The sequence below is a fragment of the Tyto alba genome, unplaced genomic scaffold (genome assembly GCF_018691265.1).
Source record: "Tyto alba isolate M040663 unplaced genomic scaffold, T.alba_DEE_v4.0 Super-Scaffold_12, whole genome shotgun sequence".
Taxonomy (NCBI): Eukaryota; Metazoa; Chordata; class Aves; order Strigiformes; family Tytonidae; genus Tyto; species Tyto alba.
The window spans coordinates 7,160,534-7,178,367 of NW_024881274.1; the positions used below are offsets into that span (position 1 = coordinate 7,160,534).

Below are 17,834 nucleotides of genomic sequence, written 5' to 3' on the forward strand. Positions count from 1 at the left end.
GCGCGGGGGGCGCCGGGCGGGAGGCGCGGCGGGGCGGCGGGGAGCCGGGCGGAGCGGCGGAGCGGCGGAGCGGCGCGGAGCCTCGGCCGCCATGCCGCGGGAGATCATCACCCTGCAGCTGGGGCAGTGCGGCAACCAGAGTGAGTGGGGGGCGGGGCCGGCGGCGGGGCCGGGCCGGGCCGGGCCGGGGGAGCGCGGCCCGGGCGGGGCCGGGATGCTGTGGGGGGCGGGGGCGGGGCCTGCGGGGACGGGGGCGGGGCCCGTCGCGGGGGCGGGGCCCGTCGCGGGGGCGGGGCCCGGGGCCGCTCCCGGCTCTGCCCCGGGGCACCGGGACCGGCCCGTCTGACCGCGGCCCCCCCAGTCGGGTTCGAGTTCTGGAAGCAGCTCTGCGCCGAGCACGGCATCAGCCCCGAGGGCATCGTGGAGGAGTTCGCCACCGAGGGCACCGACCGCAAGGACGTCTTCTTCTACCAGGTATTGCCGCAGCCCCCGCCTGGGCAAGCTGCGCTGCGGGAGGCGCCTGCCCTCGTCACCGCCTTGCTGGGTGCCCGGGGGAAGGCGGCAGGGCCGTCTGTGGCCGCTTCAGCTCCCTCCAGCAGCCCCCCCTGGTCAGGGACTGGGGGGCTGACGCTGCTCCCGGGATGGTTTGAGTGGCAGCCTCAGCCCAGTGCTCCTGCCTGCGCCCCAGTTTCTGGAGATGGCTATGTTGTGGGGGCAGAATCGCGAGGCTGAGGCTGCCATAGATACCTCCTTACGTAACCGCCATGAGCGCGAGCTCGTTAGGGCAGAGCCGCCCCCATCCACCTGCCCCGCGTTCAGGATATGCTCTGAGGCGCGTAACGATGCTGCATTACAGACAGGCTGCACATACCAAGTTTCCCTTCCTGCTCCTCCCTGTCCCTCGCCAGCTGTGCCGTGCTCTCCCGCGGCCAGGGGGTGGCACACACACTTGCAGTAAGAAGCAGCACTGAGCTGCGACTGCATCATGATCTTACTGCTCCTTGTTAAAGGCAGATGATGAGCACTACATCCCGCGAGCTGTGCTGCTGGACCTGGAGCCCCGAGTTATCCACTCTATCCTGAATTCCCCTTACGCCAACCTCTACAACCCAGAGAACATCTACCTGTCTGAGCATGGAGGGGGAGCTGGGAACAACTGGGCCAGTGGCTTCTCACAGGTAACACCTCTGGTGCTCTTAGTGCAAACACAGGTCAGCTCGTTAGGCTTGAGGCTTTATCATGTCAGGCTCAGTACGCGGTTTCTGAAGCATACCTCGTCATTTGGCAGGGACTTACACCTCAGTCTCTGTGGCACGCTGGGCACAGGGTTACGTTGCCAGTCTGACTTGGCTTCACACCAGACTTGAGGAGCTTTTCTCCATTTTCTGTGGGAAAGGAACAAATTCTGGTCTGGTCTCTCTTGCAGGGAGAGAAAATCCATGAAGACATTTTTGACATAATAGACAGAGAGGCTGATGGGAGCGACAGTTTGGAAGTAAGTAAATCAGGATACAGTGCACAGGAAGAGTTGCAGGCACTGTGGTGCTTTTTCCGTTCCCTGTGGCACCTCCCTCCCGTGGCCCTCCCCCATGTCGGCTGAAGGAGGACACAGCCTGCCTGTGCTCCAGTGAAGGCCCTGGCAGGTTGGGAGGGCTCTGCTGGAACAAGGCACCTGCTGCCCCTCTGCCTGCACAAGGGTGTTTAGGCCCGGAGCTGCTGAGTGCTTTGAAATCCCCAGAGTGAGTGCAGGCAGCTGCAGCTTCATTTTCTCTCCAGCCGGGTGAAAGGGGCACCAGGGATACCAAAGCTCTTCGGCTGCTTTGCCGTGTGCCTCTGGCAGGAGCTTGGCCACTGTCCCTGTAAACCTGGTGATTGTGTCAGGCTGTCACATGGCAATGGGGGAAGGGAAAATGTCATCGTAAAATAAACTGGCAGAAGATCCAACAGCCCGTTGTGGGACTTGCAGCAGGTGGGAACTGCCCTGAAGTTGGGCAGAGGGAGGCTGGCCTTGGGCACTCTAGAAGGAGGGGAATGGCATGGAGGGCCCGGGGAAAGGGCTGAGAACATGTACCTCCACTTTGTATGGCCGACTGGACCCTGAAGGTGACGTTGGAGCTATTCTGAAGTCTGGGGCAGGAGGAATCCAGGAGGCTCCTGAGCAGCAGTTGCACTCTGTGGTGTGTGCAGAGACGTGGATTCCACCCACGCTGGCGGGAGCGGGCTGATGAGCGTGTGGCTGTCACTGCGGTCTGGGGGAGCCAGGGCTAAACTCCTCTCCGTCCGCAGGCGTTGGCTCTGTGCTGTCAGTTGTCACGGGGGGGTTCTCGCCCCGGCTGGCGAGTCTCTGCTGGAGGTGGTGGCGGTGGCACAGCGCGCCCGCTCCTGCGGCTGAGCTGGACCTTGAGCTGCCCGCGTTCTGCTTCCTTCCAGGGGTTTGTGCTCTGCCACTCCATCGCTGGTGGGACGGGCTCCGGGCTGGGCTCCTACCTCCTGGAGAGGCTGAATGACAGGTGAGTGTTCAGCCTTGTCCCCTTCCCTCACCGCAGCGTCTGGCCCAGCCCAGGCACCCTGCCAAAGCGGGGAGCTGGAGAGCGCTGACTCAGAGCCACCGCCCCCACTCAAACACTGTCTTGTGCAATCCCTGGCACGCTGCCCGGGGAAGGGATGGCTCCTGATACGCCTGGGGACTTCAGAGGCTCTGAAACTGGACTTGTGCTGTCCAAACTCTGCCTTCCCTCAGCCATTCTTATCAGGCAGCTGCCTTCCGACACCCTGACTGTGCAGGGCAGGGTGGGAGGCTCTAGCTGTGGGCTCTGAACTGCCGTTCCCTGCCTGTTTCAGCTTGCAGCCTCTTGAAAAGGCTTGTAAGCAGCTGCTTAATCAGCCTGCGGATGGCTCAGCCTCGCCTGTAGCTCTGTCTGGCAGCCTGCTCCCGTACTGCTGGGGTAGGCACTGCTGGGACAAATTCTCCCTCCCTGGGAGCCTGACTCTGGCATGCAGTGCTGGTGACTCACTGCTGTCCTGAGCCCTGGAGACTGCAAAAAGGAGCTTGGGGGAGGAGAGAGTGCTGGCTTGGTGGTGTTAACCCTCGAGCTGGCTGGGCTTTCTCACCAGGTATCCCAAGAAGTTGGTGGAGACCTACTCGGTTTTCCCAAACCAGGATGAGATGAGCGATGTTGTAGTCCAGCCGTACAACTCTCTGCTGACGCTGAAGAGGCTGACGCAGAATGCTGACTGCGTGGTAAGAGTCCCGCCGCGTGTCAGGCCAGCAGTGCAGCCAGCTCCTGCGTGGAAGCCCTGTCCCCAGCCGCTCAAAGCCGCACCTTTGCTGGGGCGAGTGCTGCAGCAGCCTGCGATGCGCTTGCAAAGTCCCAGGCACAGCAACGAGCACCGCCCTGTCCAGAAGGGCTGAGCAGATGCGGCAGCTCCAGGGACCAGGGCTCTGTGCTAACCCCTGCTGAGCTGTCCGGCCTGGCATTTCTGCCCCTGGGATCCAGCAGAATCTTCCCATGGCAGCGAGGACTGGCTGTGCTTCCTCTGCCTAGTTGCACCGCAGTTTTCTGCGTGAACTCCAGCATTGCTTTCAGCACCCACAAGCCCCAGCCAGGCAGCGTCTTCAGCCCGCACCAGGGCCTTCGGCCAGGTCCTGACCAGGACACTGCTGGTCCCTCCCAGCTTACCTCTGCGTGCGGCAGGGCAGGAGCGGCTGCACCAGGGCCGCTGGGGCTGAAGGTTGCTGCGAGGTGCTGGCCCAGAGGCAGTGCTCTTTGGGAGAGCGCTGGGGAGCACAGCCAAGATGGGAGGGAAGAGCTTCCATTGACAGTGTTGGTTACGCTCCACAGATGAGTCAGCTTGTGGTTTCAAGTGTCTGCCACCTGCCGCGGAGGGCTCCGCCGGCGCGCGGGGCCTGTGCTGGGCCAGGCGGTGCCCTCAGACACGTGGCCGGGGCTGCCCTTCCTCAGGCTGCCTCCGAGGCTCCTCACAGAGCCCATTTTTCTCTTGCAGGTGGTTCTGGACAACACAGCCCTGAATCGGATTGCGACCGACCGGCTGCACATTCAGAACCCATCATTCTCTCAGATCAACCAGCTGGTGAGAAGGGCTCTTCCCTCTGGAGAGGCTGCCATGGGGCTTCCCCACTGTGTTCCATTTGTTCTGAACCTGCTCCGTGGTCTGGGCGCGGTGGTGGGCAGCCTGGAGCCGTGGGCGAGGGTCCTCTGCCCTCCCCAGGGGCGGCTTCCACAGGCACTCCAGCTTCCCGCAGCACGGCTGCGTGGAGCAGGTTTTGAACGCGCCCTCCAACCGTGCGGTGACGCAGACGCTGACCCCGTCCTCTCCCCCAGGTCTCCACCATCATGTCTGCCAGCACCACCACGCTCAGGTATCCCGGGTACATGAACAACGACCTCATCGGGCTGATTGCCTCGCTGATCCCCACCCCCCGGCTGCACTTCCTCATGACGGGCTACACGCCGCTCACCACCGACCAGTCGGTAAGGCAGCCTGCCAGGCACTCCTCCCCTTCCCCGGGGCAGGAGGCGCTGCCACCCTCACCTGGTAACATCCGCCAGCCCCATGGTCTTGGTGTGAGCTGTAATTGCCTGTTCCAAATCCGTGGCCCGCGTGCCCGCGCCACGTGACAGCCGCGTGTGATGTGAATCAGACGTGAGCAGGCAACTGTGCTTGCGCTGGGCTACCTGCTGCACACACCAGGACGGCCCAGCAGCTATGGGAGAGCCGACAGTGTCTGATCTGACAAGGCCACCCGTAGGAACGGTCGGAGCGAGCCCAGCGAAGCGGCCCTGCCCGTCCTGCCACCCCGCTGGGCCACTGGCCCAGCTGTGTGGGTCACAACACTGTTGGTCATTATGCCAAGACTGACTGTGGGCTCCGGGCATCAGCCCCTTCCCGCGGCTTGATCTGTGTTCTGGGAGGGGATTGCCACCCCTCAGCTGCATCAAACACTTCCGACTGCGTTTAGCTTGTCCCCAGCCAGTGCCCCCTCAGCCCCCCCAGTGAGACTGGGACAGTTCTGTTTTGAGGCGCTCACCTGCGTTGGCCGTGTCTCAGTTCTGCTGGGAGCTAACAGCTGCTGTTCTCCTCTCGTGTGCATTTCCTCAGGATGTTACTCAGAGAAGCAAATCTGAAAAACTGCTGGCTCTGAAAAGGGTATCGAGTGTGTGATCTGTCCTCCCCGGGAGGAGTGTGGGGAGGGCTCAGCCAGTGCCTGGAGCGGGGCTGCCACGTCGCCAAGCTGCCCTTGCTGCGGGCGCTCCTGCGGGTGCCGGCCCTGGCTGCAGCCCCCTTGGGCAGGCAGCAGCCGGGCAAAGCCCCTGCCAGCCCTCGGGGTCGGCGGTGGCCGGTGTGCCCAGGGGGTCCGTGCAGGGCGAGGTGGGGAGGGGGTGCAGTGTGGAACCACTCCTCTCCTGTCCCCCAGCCTGGCTCCTTGCCTCGGCAGTGGAACAGGACAGAAGTTTGACAGCAACAACAACATGAAACCTGTCCCTCAGCTGAACTTCGCCCCCAGCCCCTGCTGTGCTGCTGGGGGAGCGGCTCGGCGCCCTTGTGTCGGAGCCTCTGCCAACGCTCCAGTCCTCAGCCTGGCTGTGCCTGTTGTGTGACTCTGGGATTCCCCTGTCCTGCATGTGGCTTTGCATGTGGCTCCATCCCCCGGGCGTGGGTTTCTCTGCCCAGCTGCCCTCCGCCCCTGTGTGTGTGTGCGGGGCAGCGGGAGGGCAAGCGAGCAGCACGCCGGCTCCCTGTGACCCCAGGCTGGTGTTTGCAGGTGGCCAGCGTGAGGAAGACCACAGTCTTGGACGTGATGAGAAGGTTGCTGCAGCCTAAAAACGTGATGGTGTCCACAGGGCGAGACAGGCAGACCAACCACTGCTACATTGCCATCCTCAACATCATCCAGGGGGAGGTGGATCCTACGCAGGTGAGTGCCCGTGGCCTCTGCAGATGCTGGTGGCAATGGCGTGGCCTGCCAGGGAAGGGCATGGTCACCGTCTTCCTATGCTGTGATCCCGGGGCCAGACTGAGCGGTGCCTCCCAGTTGCTCCTGTGTGGGCCCTGGCCTCATGGAAAGGCCACTGGTCCCTTGCTGCAGTGAGCCTCCCTGCCTGCCGTTGGCTGAAATCCACCTTCCTGAGGCCGTACGTCCTGCAAGGAGCAGCTCCTGGCTCTGCTGGGACCACCACCCTGCTGCCCCTTACTGCTCTCATCCCACCAGGTTCACAAGAGTCTGCAGCGGATCCGGGAGAGGAAGCTGGCCAACTTCATCCCCTGGGGTCCTGCCAGCATCCAGGTGGCTTTGTCCCGCAAGTCTCCCTACCTGCCGTCCGCACACCGCGTCAGCGGCCTCATGATGGCAAACCACACCAACATCTCCTCGGTGAGTGCCCTCCCTCTACGCCGCTGACGTCCTTTCGGTCGCAAACACGTCTTCTCTGGGGCTTTGGCAAAGCCACCTCCCTGCAGATGCGGGGAGGGGGGCCCGCTCCCAGCTGGGGCACAGGTCCGCGGGGTCCCGTCAGTCCTGCTGCGCCCCTGGGCCGTCCCCCCAGAGCCGGCTGCAGCAGGCCTCCCCCTCCCCGGCCAACGGCAGCCTCGGAAGCACGAGCCGACCCCAAGTGCTGGCTGGGTGTGGGGCAGCAGCTACGGGGCTGCCTGCCTGCCCCCCCCGAGGCAGCAGCCTGAGCAGGGTGGGCCCCGCGGGGTCCCCGGGGAGCGCTGGCCCGTCTGACCGCTGCGCTGCTCTCCAGCTGTTTGAGCGGACGTGCCGGCAGTACGACAAGCTGCGCAAGCGGGAGGCCTTCCTGGAGCAGTTCCGCAAGGAGGACATCTTCAAGGACAACTTCGACGAGCTGGACAACTCCCGGGAGATCGTGCAGCAGCTGATCGACGAGTACCACGCGGCCACGCGCCCCGACTACATCTCCTGGGGCACGCAGGAGCAGTGAGTGCCCTGCCAGGGGACGGGAGGGTCCCACGGCCACCTCCACGCACGCCGGCAGGGCTTGTCTCTGCCGTGCCCACGTTTAGCACCCCTCCGCGCTGCCCGGCCGCGGCAGAGTCCTCACGCCGGCTGCACGCACACGCTCAGCGGAAGCAGCTCTGCCCCTGAAGAGCCTTGGCGGGGGACGGCCCCCGCTCCACCACGGGCCCTGGCCCAGGACGGGACTGGGGCAGCTGCGCGCGGTGCTGGGAGGGAACCTCTGCCCGTGGGAGCAACGCTTGCTCGGGGGAGGATGAGAGCGAACCCCGGGGCTTGGAACAGGCCTGGCCCCAAGAGCTGGGTGCGTGCGGCCCCTGCAGCCAAGGGTCCTGTGTGGCTGAGCCAGTCCTCGCCCTGGGCAGGAGCCTCGCTCCTCCTTTGCCAGATCAGGCCTGGGGCACAGAGGCTGTATCTATATTTTTGTAGGTTATTTTGCTTTAATAAAGGCTGTTCCTGCACTGACGCAGCCCGCACGGCTCCTGGAGCGAGCAGCTGCAGCCGGTGCCAGGGCCAGCGCTCGCCTTGCCCAGCCGGCCGGCCCCGCTGCGCAGTCGCAGCCCGGCGGCCGCCGGGCTCGGCGGGAGCGCGGGGCCGGGGCTGCCGCTCACCTGCGCGCCCCGGGGTGTGCGGGGCCGGCCCTGCCCCAGCCGGCACGGGGCCGCCGCAGCGGCAGAGCCAGAAATACTGGCAGGACCTGCCGGCGCTGCTGACCAGGGCCAGGAGCCGGCACCGCCCTGCCCGCGTTCGGGTTTGGCAGGGGCAAGGCCCCGGGCAGGAGGGAGGCCCCGGCCGCTCCGGAGCTGGGGCGGGGGGTGGCACTGCCGCGGCAGACGTGGGCCCAGGGCCAGCCGGCGTCGGTGGCAGAGGGGGGACGGGCGGACGCGGTGGCTCTGGTCCTGCCCTGTGCCAGTCAGACAGACGGGACACGGGCACAGGGCAGCGCTGGCACCGGCCCAGGCCCGGCAGCCCAAGGTGAGAATTAGCCTTTTCCTCTGACCCTGCGGCGCAGAGCAGGAGGCTAAAAATACCGGCCCGCCATGGCAGCGCCGGGCTCCCACGCCCTCTTTGGCAGCGGCACCCGCTGCTGGGGCAGTTCCCCCCCCCGCGGGGCGGCCAGTGCCAGGGGGTGCCGGGGAGCGGGGAGCCGAGCCGGAGCGCTGCCCGCGCTGTTGATGAAATGCCAAAGGGCGCAGCGAGCAGCCCGGCTGCCGGCGCTGGCCGGAGGGACGGCGGTCCCTGCCCCCAAGGACATGCTGTGCCGCTGCCTGTCCCACGGATCAGACCATCCCGGCCTCCCTCCGAGCCCCAGGACAGGAGGTCCAGCCGTTCCTTTGCGCGTTTATTTAGAAAAACAAACCACCCCCCCACCCCCCTCAAAGACAGAACCGACACACTTTACAAAGGCAACGTGGAGGGGCCGAGCCCCAGCCGTACCAGCCGCCACCCCTGCGCCCACGGGGCCACCGCCACGCAGCGGGGCCCGAGCCCGCTGGTCCCCACGGCAGCTCGGCCAAAAGCCGCCCGCAGCTTTCCAGGAGGGGTGGGCTCAGCGGACGGACAGACGGACGACGATGGCACTGCGCCACTGCCCAGCAGCCCCTGGCCCAGGCAAAGCCCCCCGGGGTGCAGGAGCCGGGGTGCGGGCAGAGCTGCCAGGCAGCACAAGGCACCGGGATACAAGGGACGGGGACAGGCCTGGGGACAGCGCAGGGGGTCCGCAGCACGGCGGCCCCGCTGCCCTCCAGGGAAAGTGCTGGGAGACGTGGGGGGCATGGGCGTCTCGAAATAAATTAAGGAAAATAACCAGAAAGGCAACAGCGGTGTGGGGAGCACGAGCCCCTGTCCCCCTGCTCCGGGGAGCGGCTGGGGGCCGGCGCAGACCTGCCGCTGGCTGCCGGGCTGGCCGCCCTCCCCGTGCCAGCCCTCGGGACCACCCTGCACGGCCAGGCCAGCCACGGGGCTAGCTGTGGAAGGAGCCCATGGGCGGCCAGCGCTGCCAGGGCCCGGCCGTGGGGCAGAGCCCCTGGGGCAGCGCAGTGGCATCGGAGGCGGGGGGGCTGGTGGCCGGCTCCTGGGGCCGGGGTGGCTGCCGGGCACCCGTGGAGGCGAGGTACGTGTTGAGGAGCTGGGCGATCTCGTCCACCTGAGGGGACACGCTGGGTCAGCCTGGGGTCCCCCGCACCCCCGGGGCGAGGAGGGATGGGGGGCTGGCTGCCCCGTACCTGGGAGGTCTCGAAGAGCAGGTCCCGGTCCTCGACGGAGAGGCGGAAGGTGCCGCTGTCGGAGGCGCCGAAGGAGGAGATGCGGCCGTAGCAGAAGGTGTCCAAGGGCTCGGGCTCCCCCGGCTTGTAGAGCGAGACGGCCTTGGCCCCGATGCCCAGCCACAGGCGCTGGGGCCCGGCCCCCACGGGGCTCTGCGGGGAGAGGGGTGTCAGGGCTGCCCCCCGCCGCGGCCGCCCCCCGCCCCGCCGGGGCCTCACCGCGCGCAGGTCGACGTCGAAGAGCGTGGAGCCGAAGCCGGGCCACTCCCGCACCAGCGCCACGTAGGCGGCCATGGCCTCGGGCCGGCCCATGCCCTGCAGCAGCTTCCACTTCTCCACGATGGCAGCCATGGTGCTGGCCCCCTCCTCCCGCAGGCGGCCCCGCAGGCGCTGGTCCCGCTCCGCACGCTGCTTGGCCAGCGCCTGCCCCCAGAGCCCCCCGGCCAGCAGCCCCGCGCGCAGCCGGGCCCCCCGACACTTGGCGGGGGGCCGGCGTCGAGGGGCGGGCAGGCGGGCGTGCAGCACGTGGGGCGGGAAGAGCTCCTCCAGGCGCGGGAAGGGGGCGTGGGTGGAGAAGTCGCTGTTGAGGCTCTGCAGGCGCAGCGCTGCCAGCGTCTGCAGCGTCTCCTCCGACGTGGGCACGTAGCCCCGCAGCACCATCTCGTGCGCCTGCGGGAGGAGCGGGGCGGTGAGCCGGCACAGCACGACACAGACACCCCGGTATGGCCACCGCAGCACGGCCACCCCGGTATGGCCACCGCAGCACGGCCACCCCGGCACAGCACAGCACAGCCACCCCGGTATGGCCACTGCAGCACGGCCACCATGGCACAGCACGACACAGACACCCCGGTATGGCCACCGCAGCACGGCCACCCCGGCACAGCACAGCACGGCCACCCCGGTATGGCCACCGCAGCACGGCCACCCCGGTATGGCCACCGCAGCACGGCCACCCTGGCACAGCACGGCCACCCCGGCACAGCACAGCACGACCACCCCGGTATGGCCACCACAGCACGGCCACCCCGGCACAGCACGGCCACCCCGGTATGGCCACCGCAGCACGGCCACCACAGCACGGCATGGCACAGCCACCCCAGTCTGGCCACCACAGCCACCCCGGTACGGCCACCACGGCATGGCACAGCCCCAGTACGACCAGTGGCACGGCCACCCCGGCCCAGCGCTCACCTGCTCGAAGAGGAGGGCGAACTCCAGGCTGTCGCGCGGGACGTTGTCCGTGTCCAGGAAGCCGTAGTGCTTGAAGCAGAGCCGGCACGGCGGGTCCTGCTCCCGCTCCTCCCCGGCCAGGCTGCGGCAGAAGGGAGCAGCCCCGTCAGCGCGGGGGCAGGCACCCCCACACCATCCCCCCACCCCTGGAGGCAGCAGAGCGGGACATTTACTTTTCAAACCTGGTGAGGACGTCGGCCAGCAGCGTGGCACTGCCCACGGGCTGCTCCCGCCGCCGGGACTGCTCATAGAGGGCAAAGAGGTTGGGGCTCTGGGACAGCCCCAGGCGCGACACCAGCTCCCGGGCCACCTGGGGCGAGACAAAGGCAACCGACGGTGACCGCACGTCCCTGGCCGCGGCGCTCAGGGCTGCAAAGGGACACAGATGGGTCAGGGCGGGCAAAGACAGGCGTTCTCTGCCCCCTCTCTCCACCGTGGCTCAGCTGGGAGAAACCCGCAGGAGCCCCTCGCCTCCCACGGCACGTTGCCCACCCAGCCCCACGTGCCAAAACGTCCCGGGTCCCCTGCCCGGCGCAGACGCGGCCCCTCACCTCCTCGGCCGTGGTGTGGGAGCTGATGGCCACGCTGCAGGCAGGTGCCCCCGGGCAGTGCACGGTGCAGATCATCTCCTGCCGCCGCATCAGCACCAGGATCTCCTCCAGGGAGGGCACGCACTCCCGCCCCTTCGTCTTCCCCAGCGCCTCCCGGATGAAGCAGGCGTACTTGGCCATCTCCGAGGCGGGGAACCGGCTCTCCGTCCTGCCAAAGATGCCAGGAGGGTCACGGTGGCGCAGACCCGCAGCTGGCCCCGGCTCCCGGCGAGCGCCCTGCCCGCAGCCAGCACTCGCCTGTCCAGGTGGAAGCGCAGGAAGCGCAGGACGGGCGGGGAGGGCAGGAAGGTGCAGCTCATGCAGGTGAGCAGCTGCCAGTAGTGCAGGTCGGGCTGCCCGCCCGGCGCCGGCGGCTCCGTGGTCTGCTTCACCAGCTGGCAGTAGATCTCGTCCACCAGCGGCGGCAGGTCCAGGCAGGTCTGCAGGACGCCCTGCATCAGCGGCACCGGGTCCCGCTCAGACTCCAGCTGCTGCAGCGAGTTGAAGAGCTTCACGGCCTCGTCGCGCAGCGTGGTGTAGCTGCGGGGGCCGGGGGCTGTGGGATGGGATGGGGGTTAAGAGCCCCGTGGGCTTCCCCAGCCCCTCCCCGCCAGCAGCCAGGCGCCGCACCCGCACCCGGGGCCAAACGGGGCCCAGCCCAGCGCCTGCCCCCCCCCGCCCCGATGCAGCACCCAGCCTGGCCATCGCTCCCGCCAGCCCGGGGCACGGGACCAGGCTCTGTGCCGTACCCCCTCACCCCTTTGGTCCAGGCTGCCGTAGGGGAAGGGCAGCAGGGGAGCGTAGAGGGGGCTGCTGGTGTAGCGCAGGATGGGGTTGCAGCGGTAGATCTGCTCCAGGACCTCGGGGCTGCCGCAGTGCTCCTGCGAGGGCGAAGCGGTGGCCGCAGCTGCAGAGGGGCCGCGGGGCCGAGCGCCCGGCACCGGCACCCACCGGCACCCCAGGGCACGCAAGGCCCCGGCCACCCGTCCCGGCCCCGCCGAGGGCTGCAGCCCCGTGCCGCGGGCTCACTTCGACGTCGCGCATGAGCAGCTGGGTGGGCGTCTGGACGGGGGCTTTGCTGTCGATGACCTTCTGCACGGCGCACACCCAGTGCACAGCCTCGTTCAGGTGCTCCGTGTACAGGCGGTAGCAATGCTTCCTGCCAAACACCGTCACGCTCCAGTAGCCTGCGAGGGACAAACAGCTCACCCGCTGCCCACCAGCACCCTCGCCCCAAGGACCCCCGCCCCAGCCAGGCTGGCTCCACACCCCCGGGCTCGGCGTAGCCCCTCCTCTGGGTGATGGAGGCCCCCCAGGGCTGGGAGGGTGACACAGGGCACGAGGGGCCACGAAGGCAGAGCCCGGCCGAGGGGCGCGGGCCCCTTACCCGTCTCCTTATAGATCTGCCTGTCTGGCCAGAGCACGGAGCAGAGGCTGGTGAGCACGAGGGAGCCCAGCCGCCGGGCCCCCTTCTCGTTGCTGCTGTAGTAGTCCAGGGAGTCGGGCGTCAGCACGAACCAGTACTTCCGCGGCCGGATCCAGGGGGTCCTCACACCGCCCCGCACCTCCCGCTGCAGCCAGCCTGGGAAGGGGAAGGCTCAGCCCCCGCCGCCGGCACCATCCGCCCCACCAGCTCTCCAGCACAGGGCAGGGTCTGCCTGGCACCAGCCCAGCCGGAGCCCCCTGCCCCCCCGGGACAGGATCCAGCCACGGTCGGGGCACGATCCTGCCAGCCCCGGCTACTCCAGAGCCCCCATGCCCCAGCCTGGCTGTGCCCACCTTTCACAAGAGCATCAGGGTCATCCTCCACCGGCCTGGGGCCCTTCTGCACGATGAGGCTGCGCATCTCCTCAGCGACGAGCAGGGACCTGGGGACAACACGGGGCTGAGCCCAGGTGCCCACGAGTGCCTCCCACAGCCCCCGTGCAGGGATCCAGCCCAGGGGCTGGGGTGAGCCGGGGTCTTGAGGGGCTCTGGGCACCCCGCAAGCCCGCGGTGGGAACGCAGGAGAGCCATCGGGTGCAGATGACCCTGGCTAAAAATAAGCTGTTTGCAGTCGCAGCCCTGCCAAGGAATTCGGAAAATGAACAACCAGGAAGGAATGTTGGCAGTGGCGTCGGTACTGGGAGGACGGGGAGCGAGCAGGCCCCTGTGCCCAGCACCCCAACTCCCCGGGCACATACTGTCCCAGGGCACGGCCTCCACCAGTGGACACGGCCCGGCTGAGCCTCCTGGCACAAGGAGGAGCCACACACAGGTCCCGTCGGCCAAGCCTGTGGCAGCCAAGCCATCCGGCACGGCAGAGGGATGGAGACATGCCCGAGGATGCACCAAGGATGGGGACGGAGTGCAGCAGTCCTGGCTCTGCCGTCCTCTGCTCCAACCGATGGACCGGCACAGCACGGTGCTGGCCCCATGGGCAGGATGGTACGGCACACACTGGCACCAGTGCAGCGTCCCATGGCGTGCCAGGCCCCCAGCTCCTGCAGCACCGCACAAGGGACACGACGGGATGCCCAGCAGTCCGGAGGCAGGGGGTCACTCACCGCTCCGAGCCGCTGCTGCTGCGAGTGGGCTGGCTCAGGCTCACCTCCAGGGACCCCTGGGGAGGAAGGAGACATCTCAGCCCCACGGTCCCTGCCTGGTACACCCGAGCGTCCCCCCAGTGACTCCTCGCCAGCCCAGCTCCAGGCCCAGAGGGACGTGCTCACGTCCTGCTACCACAGGTCAGGGAGCCCCGGTGCCCCCGGGGCCGTGGCAAGAGTCAGGGGTGCAGCTGGGGCACCCCGGGGGCGCGGGGGCAGCCTGCGGGCACGCTGGCTGCGTGTCCTCGGCTGACCCGGCAGGCTGAATACCGTGCAGAATTGCACAAGGTCAGTGCTGAGTAATACGCTTACGGCACAAAGTCCCATTGTAATGGGGCCGCTGACTTCCTGCCCGCGGTGGTGGGACACGGCGCAGGGAAGTCCCTGGCCCTGCAGCAGGACAGGGGCTGGTTCCTCCTCGCGCGGCACAACTTGACATGGACGGTGCCGCTCACGTGCTGACCCCGGCACACGTGCTGGGACATGAGGCAGAGCCCAGGCACGGGCAGGCACCGGGTCGGGCAGGGCGCCCCGGCAGAGCGGGCTGCGGGGATGCAGCCGCGCTGGCGGATGCTGCCCCGGGAAAGGCACCGGCACCTCTGCCAGCTGCAGCCCGGCGGGACAGCCCGAGGCACGACAGGCCAGAGCGGGCCACAGAGCGCCAAGAAAAAGAGACAGCCGCTAAAAATAGTGTTGGGGAGTGGGGAGCCGCTGCAGGTACGGCTGCGCCACGAGGCAGGGCCGGGCGCTGCTGACCCGTGGCATTAAGGGCACCTGTTGTGCAGCGCCAGCACTGTGCACAGGGCCAGATCCCCCAGCGACCACCCCACTGCCGGGCCGCGGCAGGGCCCCGCGCACCCCTGCACAGAGACAGTGCCCAGCTCCTCACCCACGGGAGGAGGAGACGGCGGTGGCGGCCAGCTCCTTCTCAGGGATATAAATAAACAGGAGAGGAGCCACCGCAGCGAGGCCGGGGTAGCTGCTCCCACGCTCCCAGGAAGGGGCGGCCGGAGCTGCGGGTTCCCGAGGACCCCCTGGCCACAGCCAAGGGCTCCCCGGGGAGCTGGCGTCACAGCCGCCCACGCCAGCCCAGGCCTCCGGAGCCAGCGCAGCCCTGGGGGTGCGGGAAGCCCGAAGACAGCTCCTGCGATTGCCGTGCCCTTGGCACTGCCAGTGGAGCTCCAGCCCTCCCACTGTCCCCGCTGTCCCGTGGGGCTGGCGCTGCCGGGGAAGGGGGGCCCGCTGCCAGGGGATGGCTGGCACGGGGTGCTCGGGGCAGCCCAGCAGCAGCAGGGCCGTGCTGCAGACCCCGCGGCGGGCGGGGGGAGAGGGGCCGCCGCAAGTGGGACAGGGCTGTCACCACCGGCCATGTCCCCTCCGGGCAGGGACACGGCCCCGTGGCTCTGGGAGCCGGGGTTCCCCGGCCACCCCGCGCTATCAGCCAGTCCCCACGCAGCCCGGCCGGAGGAAGAGCCAGTTTCCGCCACTTCGCTTCCCCAAACAGAGGAAGCAGCCGGAGCGGGGAGATCCAGGCCCGGTCCCCGCGCCCGGCACGTGCTCCCGGGAACAGCCCCGGCCTGCTCCGGCCGGTCCCGGGGCACGCGACCCGCGGGGCCCCTCCGTGCCTTCGGCAGCGGCACGGGGCAGGTACAGCCCCGGTACGGGACCCGGCACCGCCAGCCCCACGGCCGCTGCCCCGAGGAGCAGGCACAGGCAGGGCAGCGCTCTGCCTTCGGCTGCACCCCAACACCCGACGGGTGCCCGCGTCCCGCCGTCGCGGCACCACCGGCGGCCCCGCACCGGGATCCAGCCGGCAGCGGCCCCCGCACCCCTCAGCTCTGTCCCCCGCGGGCTCCGGGACCCCCAGCGCCCGCCCGGCTGCTGCCCCGAGGAAGCGGCTCCCCCCCACCCGCCAGGCCGAGCCCCCCCTGCGCCCCGCGGGGACCTCCCGAGCGGCGGCGAGGACGCGCCAAGGGCAGCTCGGGCGGCGGGACCGGCGGGGAGGTGGCGGGGCGGGCGGCGGCCGCGCCCGCCGTGGCAGCGGGGACAGGGCCGGGCCGGGGCAGCCCCGCCGAGCGCGGCGGCCGGTGCCCGACGGGCCGTGCCGAGCCGGGAGGAGCCGCGCTCCGCCGGTGCCGCCGCGCCGTGCCCAGTCGCGGCTCCGGCGCCCGTCCCGGTGCCGGCCCCACCTGGTCTCCCTGGGCGCGGAGCTCGAAGGACGCCTCCTCCTCCTCGGCCTCGCCGTCCGCCTCCCGGTCCGCCTCGCCGTAGTCCCGCCGCAGCAGCGTGAAGCCCTGTCGGCAGCACAGCAGCCACCACAGCCCGCCCGGGAACGGCATCGCCGCGCCAGCACCGGACGGCACCGGGACGGGACGGGACCGGCCCGCCGCCCGCCCGCGCCGCGCACCGGCCGCCACCGCCGGGACCGGCCCCGCCGCCGCCCAGGGCGGGCCGGGCGCGTCACCGGCCCCCGCCAATCGCCGCGCGCGGCCCGGGGCGGAGCCAGCGCGCCCGGGGCGGCGGGGCCGCCGCTTGCGTCATCAGCCGGGCGGGGGCGCGCGCCCAGCGGGGCGGGGAGGGGGGCGCGGTTCACGGCCGGGCGGCGGCAGCGCCGGTGCTCCCGGAGCCCCCGCCGGCACAGTGCGCCGGGCTCCGCCTGCACCCGTCGGGGGCACTGGCACCGGGCACGGCCCCCGCGCACCGGGGGAGGTTCACGGGCCGCGGCGTCGAGCTGCCCCACGGCACCGGCGCCACGTTCCGCGCCGCAGCACCGATCGGCCGTCCCGGTGCCGAGCCGTGCGCCGGCGGGCAGCACCCTGGGCAGCGCGCTCGGGCAGGCCCGGCCCCGGTGGCCCCTTCCCGGCGCAGCCCCGGGCCCGGCCCGGCAGCGGCGGGTCCGTGGCAGCCCGGGGCCGCTCCCGCAGCCGCGGGAGGGGTTAAGCGCATCGCCGCGGCTCTGGCTCCGCTGCAGCTGCTGGGCCGACACCGTCCCCGGGAGCCAGCGGTGCGCAGGACGCGCCGGCCGCCAGCTCTCCTCCCACGCAGCCGGCGCCGGGCTGCACCGGGAGCTGCACCGGGGGGCTGCACAGGGGGCTCCGCCGCGCTCTGGGGCCGCCGGGGCAGAGCCCGCCGGCCACGGAACGGGACGGAGCCGGCGTGGGGCTGGGCGCTGCGGGGAGACGGTGGCACGGCTGCGGGGCCGAGCCCGGGGCTGTCGTGGGGCCGGCGGTGGGAGGGAGCGGGGCCGCCCGAGGCTGCAGGGAGCAGGAGCCCGAATCCCGCCCCCCGGTCCCCTCGGCAGGGCCAGCGGCGGGGGATGCCGGCCTGTCACCCCGGCTCTGCAGCTGCTGAGTCAGCAGTAATCACGTTTCCGGCCCAGCAGTGGGTGAAGGGTCTGGGAAGGCTTCTCCCGGTCAGAGTGTTGGGCTAATCCCGCGTGGGAGCCTGGGGGCGAGCAGGAAGCGGCCACCAGCCCTAGCAGGACCAGAAGGTGCTTCCCTGCACTCCCAGCTCCGCTGCCGCGACCCCTCAAGCGGCTGCACCAGCGCCAGGCCCCGTCCCGCTCCCGGCACCCTGGAGCGCTCCTTCAGCCGGGCCCAGCGCGGGGGGCTGCCGGCCCGTGGCCCTGTGCCACTCACCATGGTGCCAGCCCCACGGGGGCAAGGGCGTCCGGGTCGTACCAGCCCCTGCCATGGCACCCTGGCCCCGTGGGAGGTGGGAGCTGCTGGACTGGGACCTGCTGGGGCAGAGGAGCTCGTGGAGGAAGTGAGGAGGGGAGAGGAAAGTCCCTCCGGCCGCGCTGGTCCTGCCCCGAGAGGGGGTTTCCAGCCAGACCCAGGGCAGGTTTTTCCGGGGCACCTCTGCTGTTGCCAGACCAGGGACTGGCAGGGTGCAGGCAGGGTGCGGGCAGGGACAGGCAGGGTGCAGGCAGGGTGCAGACAGGGACAGGCAGGGTGCGGGCAGGGACAGGCAGGGGACAGGCAGGGACAGGCAGGGGACAGGCAGGGTGCAGGCAGGGGACAGGCAGGGGACAGGCAGGGTGTGGGCAGGGACAGGCAGGGTGCAGGCAGGGACAGGCAGGGGACAGGCAGGGTGTGGGCAGGGACAGGCAGGGCGCGGGCAGGGACAGGCAGGGCGCGGGCAGGGACAGGCAGGGCGCGGGCAGGGG

At 69.8% G+C, this 17,834-nt stretch overlaps 2 protein-coding genes across 4 annotated transcripts; one reads left to right on the top strand and one right to left on the bottom strand.

Annotated features, from left to right (window-relative positions):
- Positions 1 to 20: 20 nt before the first annotated feature.
- LOC104366272 (tubulin gamma-1 chain) lies at positions 21 to 7,459 on the top strand. Its single transcript, XM_032985919.2, has 11 exons — positions 21 to 140; positions 362 to 474; positions 1,011 to 1,178; positions 1,427 to 1,495; positions 2,431 to 2,510; positions 3,115 to 3,241; positions 4,006 to 4,092; positions 4,344 to 4,493; positions 5,786 to 5,938; positions 6,233 to 6,394; positions 6,765 to 7,459. Exons 1-11 carry the CDS (start codon positions 92 to 94, stop codon positions 6,960 to 6,962), a joined length of 1,356 nt encoding a protein of 451 aa, XP_032841810.2. The 5' UTR covers positions 21 to 91; the 3' UTR covers positions 6,963 to 7,459.
- Positions 7,460 to 8,323: 864 nt separating this feature from the next.
- On the bottom strand, positions 8,324 to 16,083 carry LOC122152826 (pleckstrin homology domain-containing family H member 3-like). Of its 3 annotated transcripts, XM_042787195.1 has the most exons (13): positions 15,856 to 16,083; positions 13,628 to 13,683; positions 12,861 to 12,949; positions 12,469 to 12,663; positions 12,111 to 12,268; positions 11,839 to 11,962; positions 11,340 to 11,637; positions 11,043 to 11,250; positions 10,665 to 10,801; positions 10,453 to 10,573; positions 9,478 to 9,927; positions 9,220 to 9,411; positions 8,324 to 9,140 (listed from the first exon to the last, which is right to left on the bottom strand). In XM_042787195.1, the coding sequence occupies exons 1-13, from the start codon at positions 16,003 to 16,005 to the stop codon at positions 8,958 to 8,960; spliced, it is 2,361 nt and encodes a 786-aa protein (XP_042643129.1). In that variant the 5' UTR covers positions 16,006 to 16,083; the 3' UTR covers positions 8,324 to 8,957. The 3 variants fall into 3 exon arrangements, with proteins under 3 accessions (XP_042643129.1, XP_042643128.1, XP_042643127.1); XM_042787194.1 differs by having other exon boundaries at positions 9,220 to 9,927; positions 10,674 to 10,801; XM_042787193.1 differs by having other exon boundaries at positions 9,220 to 9,927.
- Between the last annotated feature and the right edge of the window lie 1,751 nt (positions 16,084 to 17,834).